The 9785-nt window shown below is 43.5% G+C and overlaps 1 protein-coding gene across 1 annotated transcript in view; it reads right to left on the bottom strand.

Moving 5' to 3' along the window:
* Window positions 1–4709: 4709 nt before the first annotated feature.
* The window catches only part of LOC107098157 (connector enhancer of kinase suppressor of ras 3-like), an 18409-nt gene continuing 13333 nt past the window's right edge, over window positions 4710–9785 (bottom strand). Inside the window, exons 9-13 of the mRNA XM_015395660.1 lie at window positions 7869–8015; window positions 7153–7268; window positions 6923–7074; window positions 6042–6128; window positions 4710–5744 (exon numbers count right to left, since the gene is read on the bottom strand). Coding sequence (XP_015251146.1) covers window positions 5446–5744; window positions 6042–6128; window positions 6923–7074; window positions 7153–7268; window positions 7869–8015 — 801 coding nt within the window. The 3' untranslated portion in view covers window positions 4710–5445. The remainder of the gene's footprint in view (window positions 5745–6041; window positions 6129–6922; window positions 7075–7152; window positions 7269–7868; window positions 8016–9785) is intronic.

Raw genomic sequence — 9785 nt, 5'->3', positions numbered from 1 at the left:
TATATATATATATATATATATATATATATATATATATATATTTTATATATATTCTATCTTATTTTGCTATTTTGTTTTGTTTTTTGTCTGCACCAACAACACCAAGTCAAATTCCTTGTAAGTGCAAACCTACTTGGCAATAAACTTGATTCTGATTCTGATTCTGATTCTAAAGTCCTACAATCACAGCAGGTGCTTCTAGATGGGGGCCCCTATGGCCCCTAAAGATATATGACTTAGTAAATGTTTAATAAATAGAGGATGATATGCACAGAAACTGCATGTTTGGTCCATATTAATAATGATAAAAATCAACTGTTGCTTTATTAAAGGTTTTTTTCTGAATATTTAAACCCTAACAATAATTTTTTTTATAGCACAGTTAATTATTATTTATAGCAAAACCCTTCACTGAATTTGCAAAACTAAAAGCACAAACACTGCTTTGCGCTCAGTTTGTAATTTTGTAAAATCCACTTTTCAAAATTACAAACTCTGAGTCAGATATTGTGTATTCTTTCCTTAGCTCTCTACTAGGCAGATATTTTTATATCTAAGGGAAACATATTGCAGAACATTAAAACTTTTTATGCTTTTTTGTACTAAATACACTCTTTTTACATTTTCTGTCATAGTTTTGATCTTTAACAGCATCTTCCTTTGACTCTTTCTGCTCTATAAAAGCTACTGGAACCAGAATTTCCCTGAATAGGAAACCTACAGGATTAATAAAGTTGAGTCTAAGTCTAATCTGTAGGTACAATCCTCTCCCCAGCACCCTCTTTGCAGAAATGTAAATACAACTCATTTCCAAATGAACACACTTCTAGTAAAACTATACACATATATGGCTATTATTTACACTATTTTACCACATGTTAAAACTGCTTTAAATAATTAGTTCCCTTTGCAATCAGCCTAAGCACTATAAATATAACATAAATTCATAACTATAGATATGAGTGGAGAACAATGGAGGGAGAAAGAAGAGTAAGGATTAGAGGAGGAAGAGGATGTGGAGGTGAAGAAGGTGGAGGAAGAGGAAACCAGATACGTCATCATATCAGGCAACGATAGTTTCCATTGGGCTGCTTTGGTCCCAGACTGGTTTCCACTGGTTCTTCACTGCACTCATCATGCTTGCATGTGATGTGGATGAAAGCTTGTGGCCGAGAAACGACACAATGTCAACTTTGGACCCCTGATTGTTTACAGATCTATGACAAAAGTATGACCTCAAACTGACATCACCTTCCTTCTGCTAGGAGGAAAAAAGGTCATTTTTTCCATCTAGGATCACAGAGCAGAAAACGGCTCTTTGGTTCATTTGATCATTCAAACCATGAACTGGTTTTTATTATTTTGCCTCGTGAAAAAAATTGGCTCCATTCTGGTGAATTTGGTTTAAAAACCGCCTCTGAATCAAAAGAATCAAACAACACTTGATTAAAATGTTTAGGAAATCTGCAAATCTCTGGAAATGACCTTAGAAATATGATTGAATCCACACTGAAGATCTTTATCATGATTTATTAATGTATTGCTCTAAGATTTGGATTTTATCTAGTTTGTTGGATCTGAATTTATATTTATAGTTTTGATCTATTTTATCAGATCATATGAAGCTGTAGTTATCACATCCATCCAGCAGGTGGTGGTGTTTACCTATAGCTGCATTTTAGCATCATTTTATAGACGGGATTTAAAAGAATCAAATATAATCCCAGGGGAAGATCAAAGCTCCAAACCAACAGGTGTAACAATGACGACATTTATTAGGTTTTAATGAGGAGAATAAATTCCAGGTAAAGATTTTAACTCATCAAGCAGAAGAGAAAATTGATCAGATGCTGAAATAAAATATATTCATGGATATTTTTCTTGATCTTTGAGACATTTCTGCTCCATTATTGATCATTTTCTCAACATTTTACATAAAAGCTTCCTCTATTTTTTCGTTTCTTTTCTTCCTAGAGTTTTTTTTTTTTTTAAGAAAATGAGCAATTTTCACTGTGAAGCTCAGAGTAAAACCAGGGATAGATTCAAATCAGTTAGATTCCAACTTCCTTCCTCCTTCGGTTAGGTTTATTCTAGTTTACCATCACAGCAAAGTGATCTTTTGTTATAGATCTGCTCTGTATTTTCCTCCTGATCTATGCCTGCAGAGCCCTGCGGCCCTCCTGCTCCAAACAAAGACCCGGAAAGTTCTTCTGGCTTTTGGAGCAGCTGAAGATGTCCTGAAGAACAGTTTAAAGAACTGAACCAGTTCAGTGAACTGGTCAGGTCCATTGCCCTTCAATGGATCTAGCTTTCTGTGTGGTTGTTGGAAAGACCCTTCACCCGCATTGCCTCCTGATGGTGGTCAGATGGCGCCAGCGTACGGCAGCCTGGCTTCTGTCAGTGAGCCCCAGGGCAGCTGTGGCTACAGTGTAGCTCACCACCATCAGCGTGTGAGTGAATGGGTGAATGTAATGTAAAGCACTTTGGTCAAGTCCTCTGATTTGAAAGAGGGCTATATAAGTGATCAACATATTTATGTTATCAGGGGGGCGTGGCCTGAGCAGCACCTGTTTTTCAGGAAAAAACGTCTTTGAAGAGATGAGCCAAAGGTCAAAAATCCTCTCTGCTGTTCTCACCTTCTTCCAGTCTGAGGCGCTGCAGCCTCCACACCACACAGTGAGACAGCTGCTCAGAACGCTCTCTATGGTGCTTCTGGAGATGTTATTGATGTTTGAGCTTGGCCTGTTTTCCAGTGTAGTCCTGTTTCTCTGACTGTGACTAACTGGATGTGCTCTCTTCATCCTCTGACATGGGAGCTGGCTCGGAGCTCGTCTGCCTGGCTGTGTGTTTCCTGGACGGGGCCGCCTGTGGAGCTGGTTGACAGTTGCCTTTTGTATCTATGCTTCTTTTTCTATGTCTGCTTCTGTCTCCTTGAACCCCAGTGGGCCTCAGCAGATGGCCGCTCACACTGAGCCTGGTTCTGCTGGAGGTTTCTTCCTGTTCAAAGGGAGTTTTTCCTCTCCACTGTCGCTACAAGCATGCTTAGTGTGAGGGATTGCTGAAGAGTCAATGAGTCGATGCAATCAGCTGGTTTTCCTTAGATAGAAAACTTTGAATCAATCTGACTGGATGATCTGGTGAACTGGAAAGTGACCTGAGATGACATGATGTGAATTGGAGCTATAGAAATAAACTGAATAGAATTGAATCAGCCTCCTTACATCCTAGAACGACATGCTGGACTGATTAATGGAAAAGAACCATGATGGATCAGATAGACTGAGCCACACCTGGGATCAACGTGCAGTTCTAGTCTGACTCTAAGATCTTCAAACTTTGGTTCAGGAAAAGTCTCAATCTTTCCGGAAGATCAGATCTTCCTACAGGACTAAGACTCAGACAGCTTTTATGCTGATTTTGTATACACAGTGTATAGAAAACAACTTTTCGTTTCTTTTAGCTCTCATGACATTTTCATTCCTTAAAGTGCAGCAGTGATCAAAATGTGTTGGAGAAAAAACATGGTGCTAAAACGCATTGACATGGAGGTTCAAAGCATTCATATATATGGTCCATCCATCCAGGGTGGTTGGTTTGCTTGGATGGAGATATTCTTTGTGGTGATGAAGTCCTCAATGCATTTGTTGAGGTAGGCTGAACACGTTCCAATCAGAGCATTCAAAACAGTCCTGGAGTGTCTCCATGGCCCCATCAGACCACACTCTGACCTCCCTCACTGTCGGTTTAAAATGGCAAATGGCCTGTACTTATATAGCGCCTTTTTTCAAGTCAGGAGACTTGACCAAAGTGCTTTACACTACATTCATTCACCCATTCACGCACACACTCACACACTGATGGTGGCAAGCTACATTGTAGCCACAGCTGCCCTGGGGCTCACTGACGGAAGCGGTTTAGCCCTGATTAGCTGAGGCCTGTATGCAGCATTTAGCATGACAGATAGGTGATCTGATGACCCGAGGTGGAGGTGGGGGGCTGTTCTGAATGCATCTTTGGTGTTAGAGTAGGCTAAATCTAAAGTGTTTTGACCCCGAGTTGCAAAGTCAACATGTTGGCAGAAATGAGGCAGAAAGTTAGTCTTTAAATTAGGCTGGTTTAAATCTCCAGCAGTAATGAAAAGGCCCTCTGTGTGCAGATTAAAGCTCAGAGACAGTCTTCATGGCCTCTCTTGTATTCGCACTGTTGGGGACATGAACAGCAGTGATGCTAACCACAGTGAACTCTCTGGGCAGACTGGGAATGCTGAACCCAGAGGAAGGACAAATGACCCGGTTCTCCATGTGGAACCACGTCCAAGCAGAGACGGTCCGGATCTGACCAGCTCTCAACCTTTATTTAAACATTTGAAGTAATTTTTTCACAATTTGAACATAAAAAAAACAACAAATGAGATGAAAGCTTTAATTAATCTGCATCAGAACTTCACACCAAACATCCATCTACTTTGTTAGAAGTTCAGGCCTGATGAATAAAAGCGTAATCGGATGGACCCTCCAGGATTTCTGCTTCGATCGTTTTAGATCTGAACTTCATGCAGATAAAGAAGCCTTGATGTGAGGAGAGCGACTATGGGAACTCCTTAGGGACATTTCTCCAGGGCCCTCAGCAGTCCCAGTCAGATATTATTATTTCAGGAGACAATCAACAGGTTCAGCAATGACGACACGACTCGGTTTATGAGAATAAAATCCAGTTAAACTTGTTTATTCCTCAAACTGGTGAAGACACTTTAGAAAATAGAGCAAAGCAGGAAAATAAATCCTATCTTTAAATGAACAGACATTAAAGAAAACGATCGACCAATCAGACGCCTCGAAACGCCTTAAATGAGATCATGTGACCCTGCAGCTTCCTGAAACATTCAGACTCTGGGAGGATCTCAGCAGGTTGGAACAGTCTTGGTTTTTAAACAACAGGATCCAGTTTTTCTTTAGTTTCAGTTTCTCTGCTTTAAACAAATGTTCTTCTCATTAGAACTAAAACATTAAAACCAATAAAGCTCCCTGAGGAACACCTCTAAGCATCACAGTCTGAAACATGAGTCCCAGAGCAGAGGTGGCAGGAAGCAGCTGATGTTCTGCTGATCCGGAGCATCGTGTTTGTTCGGAGGTCCGTCAGCTGGAAGACCTTCAGACCGGGCCGCTCTTCCACCAGCAGCCAGGAAGCAGCTTTGGTTCTGGGTGCAGGAAGCACCGCCACACCATAGAGCTGCAGGACAGAACTGAAGCTTCAGGGAAAAGAAACGATGAGGTCAAAGGACGGATTAGAACCCAGCAGAAACCCGTCCAGGACGTCTGAAGGCTCTGCTCCTCTCCAGCAGAACATTAAAGGTACCAACAAGGAGGAAGGCAACTCCAACCCTGCCGTGTTCCGACCCGGCGGCCATGCTGAGACTTTAAACGATGAGACCTGGATCCTTCCTCCTCAGTGACTGAGCATCCTGAGACGAGCCAGCCAGCCTCCCAGCAGAGAGCGTGACGGTTTGGACCCGGCCGGAGCCGCAGGAGCAGCCGGAGCGGCAGGTGCCTTCTTGGCGGCTGCTTCCTGGTAAGGGATGGTGGCGCTGCTGTGCAGGTCGGGGCTGACGAAGCACTGGCTGCCTCTGATGTGGTCGACGCCGCGGGCCGACGGGTGTCCTCGGTACGGCACAGGGAAGCACGGCTCCTCCTCGGTAATGGCGCCGATCCGCTCGTTGCTCATGTACCTGTGCAGGTCGTCTTTACCTGTGGAGGAGAGGAGAACGGCGAGACAACAGATTAAATGCGTGAAACATCCTGTTAAAATGGGACAGAACCAGAGGCGGTTCTGGACTGGACCGCCGGGTCACCTGGTTCTGGATTTTATTTATGCTTTAAAATGTTTCACTAAAAACTGACAATTATCTACATTTAGAGAAAATGAATTCTCTCTTTTCGAAGTTTGAAAGATTTTTTTTCCTGTGACTCCGCCCCTTTCTAATCCCAGAGTTTCTTCTTGCAGCCGGTTCTGCTCCGGGTTCAGAGTCGCTGTGTGAAGCTCACCTTTCCTTCCCTGAGTTCTGCGTTTGGAGGAAGACCCGGAAACGCCGAGGATGGAGTCCACCGGCAGCGAGATGGGCCGAGGTTTGCCTGCAAAAGGTCAACAAACAGAAGCCTTTAGGAGCAGCAAGTCTGAATTCATTAACCTGACCTGATCCAAACTCCAGCCTGAGGCGGTTCTCCACCCCAGAACCCAAACCCAGGACTCTACGTTCTCCTCATGGATCTGAACCAGACCTATTGGAACTGAGACCAGAAACCAGGACCCACTGAGTCTGAACAGAACGTTCAACTGAAGTTTCCTCCACCGAAAACCTAAAATTAAGAGATCAGAACCTCGTCCAACTTCCCATCAAAACGAGCTCCACTTCCTTCTTGTCGCAGAGTGGGTTCTGGTGTCCCACAGGGCTCTGATCTGAACTGGGATCAGTTCTGAACCTTCGGGCCTTGCCGTCAGGTCAGAGAGGATCAATTATTCCACATCTGGAAGCTCCAGATAACCGAGGAACGAAGAGCAGAGCTAATAGTTAGCATCTGGTTTATTGTTTGGTCCCGCCCACTTTATCACTGCCTGTGGACCTGCCTTAAAATTAGGGAATATTGGGAAAAGGTAATATTACGAGTCTCTGACATTAGCTCCACCAGATTACCCGTCTGTCCTAAGTTGCTCATTCTTGGACTTGTCCCAGCAGACTTAAAATTGTCGAATGCTGAGAAAAAGATGGTATATATGTTCTTATAAATAACGTATTGCAATCTGATGGGAAGCTATGGAAGCTCCGTCTGTCAACGTTTGGTTCAAGGGAAACTACAAAGTTTCTACAAACTATGGGAAAAATTTACAGACTTCTATGAAAGCCAGCAAGATGTATAAGATTATTCACCGTGTGGAGCGGAACGCTGCCTCAGCCGGATTGGGACCGGCTGCTTGACTTCAGGAGGACCGTCTTCAGCCAGGTTTCGGTGAACATCTGCATCCAGAGACGAGTTTGGCGACACGGTTTGGGTTTTCCCGACTGAGGAGATGTTCTTTTCCCTGGAAGGAGGAGGAAGAGGAGGTGGTTTAGAGTCAGAGACGGAGAGACAGAAGAAAACGGGGAAATGTGAGACTCACAGAGGGACGTATGGAGCTGCTGGAGGAGGAGGGATGTAGAGATCCAAGATGGAGGTCCTCCCTGGAGCTTCTGTGGGTTGTGGAGATCTGTAGAAACCCGGAGGGCCCTGAGATGTCTGAAAAAAGGAAATGTAACATGGATGAAACTAAACAGGTCCGAATCTGTTCCTGCTGATGTTTCCTTAGATGTTCTGAAGGATCCAAACATTCTGCTGGTTCCCTCCTCCAGAACTGAGCTGCAGGGAGCATAAAATAAGGCCAGATTCTGAAGGTTCATCTGGCTTTTAAAGTAAACCTGATATGATTCAGTTTCAGTGTTTTACTCTGAAAGTCCAGCTCTGCCGTGACTTCCTGTTAGTCCCTCGTTTCCGTGGTTTGCTCGAATGAGCCTGAAGAACACTGGAACAATGAAGGAAAGAAAGGTCGGGCAAACCCTGACCTTCAGGGAGCCATTAAAGACGTTTATCTCCTTCAAACAGTCACATCCTGGACCTGAGCCGCCCGTCTCACCCATGAGTCATCTTCCCAACGCTTCACAGCATTTCCTGCTGCGATTCTTTCAGGCACAAGGAGGAAAGAAAAACATCTCCATTGTTCTAGAAACGCACAAACAGACTGAAACCTGAAGCAGCTTCACTGAAGCATCTGGGGATCTTTCTTCATCAGCAGAGGGGCGGGGGCTGTTCAGCCGCCGGGTTTCGTGCTCTGGACCTCACCTGTACGAGCGGCGGTCTCCAGCGCAGGTTTTTGAGCGGAGCGGCTGCTATTCCAGATGTTCCTGAAGGCCTCTTCTTCAGAACCAGGGTGATGCTTCCAGACTCCGCCCTCATCTTCTCCACCAAGTATTTGAGCTGCCAGCCCACCTGGACCAATCACAGAGCAGAATCATTTAGTATAATGATGCTGCATGAATATGAATGTTTATATAATAAACGCCAACATATTCTGCCGGCAGGTTTCTACATTTGAAGTTAATTTAGGCGTTAATAAACTGTTTCAGAGGTTCTGTTCTACGCTAATGCATGATTATGAATGTTTGTGACTTTAGACTAATGCTACGTTCACACCGGACGCAGCAGGAGCAGCAAAATGGCGTCTGCTGCTTCATTTTTGCTGCTTGTACCAGTTAGTTCTGATGCGCGGCTGAAGCAGCTTTGCTGCTCTGGCTGCGCGGGGCAAAAGTGTGTCTGACGCGCGTTGGGCGGAGCTTCACTATCCTTTCTCTGCCTTGCAGCTATATTTGCTGTGATCAGTGGGAATAAAGTAGTTTTAATATGTTTTTAAGTGAGAAAATCCACCTGATAACGTAATCAGTGCAGTCAGTTCATTCAGATTATTATCCTGCCTTCAATATTTTTTCTGTCGGAGCCGCTCAGACCCCCACATACCAGCGGTGCGCCGACAGAAGGATCCCTTCATCAGCAGCCTCTGGCCGGGTCGCCTCCTCGCGGTTCATCGCGGCAGCTGGTAGGTGTTTTTCATCTAAATAATCCAAACTGCATATTCTGCCGGCAGATTTCTGCATTTTAAGTTAATTTATGCGTCAATAAACTGTTTAAGAGGAGTGATCATAGCGCTGTGTCTCTCTCCCTGCCAGCTCCCAGATCAGCTTCTCTGATTGGTTGACGCGGCGCGTCCAGCAGCAAAAATTCTATTTTTCCATCTCGAGCAGCAACGCGTTTGCGGCGCGTCAGATGCTTAAACGCGCCCGACGCGCTGCTTCAGCTGCTCAGACGTGCTGCGCCTGCTGCTCTAAACGCGCCGCGGGACTCTTTGCTGCGCCTTGACGCGCGTCAACCATTGACTTTGCATGTAAACTCGCTGCTTCTGCCGCGCCAGCTGCGTCCGGTGTGAACGCAGCATTAGTCGATGGTCGATGCGCATCAAGGCGCGTCTAGAGAAGCTGGAGCATCTGAGGCGCTTCAGTATGGAGGATAAAAAGTGCCAAAATTAAATAAATAAATACAGCATTAAATAAATAATTAAATGTGTCAATAATTAATTGAATGTGTAATTCATTAAATAAATAATATATAAATGTGTCATTAATTTAATAAATTACGTCTTCATTTTATTAAAAATATATATAATTATTTCGGTGTGCATTTAATTATTTCATGGTCCTGTGTCGCAGTGCATCGAAACCATTAAAAGAATCTGTCAAACTCACCCATCAAAGTTAGGGGGCGGGGTTAATGCGAATCGAGTCTCTGTAATCGATTTGCTTCGCCTTAATGTGCAGGGTGACCAATCAGGTGTTAGATAACCCCGCCCCCTAACTTTGATGGGTGAGTTTGACAGTTCAATGCACTGCAACACAGGACCATGAAATAATTAAATGCACACTGAAATAATTAGATATATTTTTAATAAAATGAAGACGTATTTTATTAAATTAATGACACATTTATATATTTAATTCCGTATTTATTTAATGAATTACACATTTAATTAATTGTTCTTCACTATCTATTTAATTGTGGCACTTTATATTAGTGACGTGGTTTTAATTAATGAATGACACATTTAATTCCACATTTAATTAATTATTGACACAGTTAATTATTTATTTAATGCTGTATTTATTTATTTAATTTTGGCACTTTTTATCCTCCATACTGAATGGAGGTTAT

Source organism: Cyprinodon variegatus, unplaced genomic scaffold (genome assembly GCF_000732505.1).
Source record: "Cyprinodon variegatus isolate N-32 unplaced genomic scaffold, C_variegatus-1.0 Scaffold752, whole genome shotgun sequence".
Taxonomy (NCBI): Eukaryota; Metazoa; Chordata; class Actinopteri; order Cyprinodontiformes; family Cyprinodontidae; genus Cyprinodon; species Cyprinodon variegatus.
This window is presented reverse-complemented; position numbering and strand designations above follow the sequence as displayed.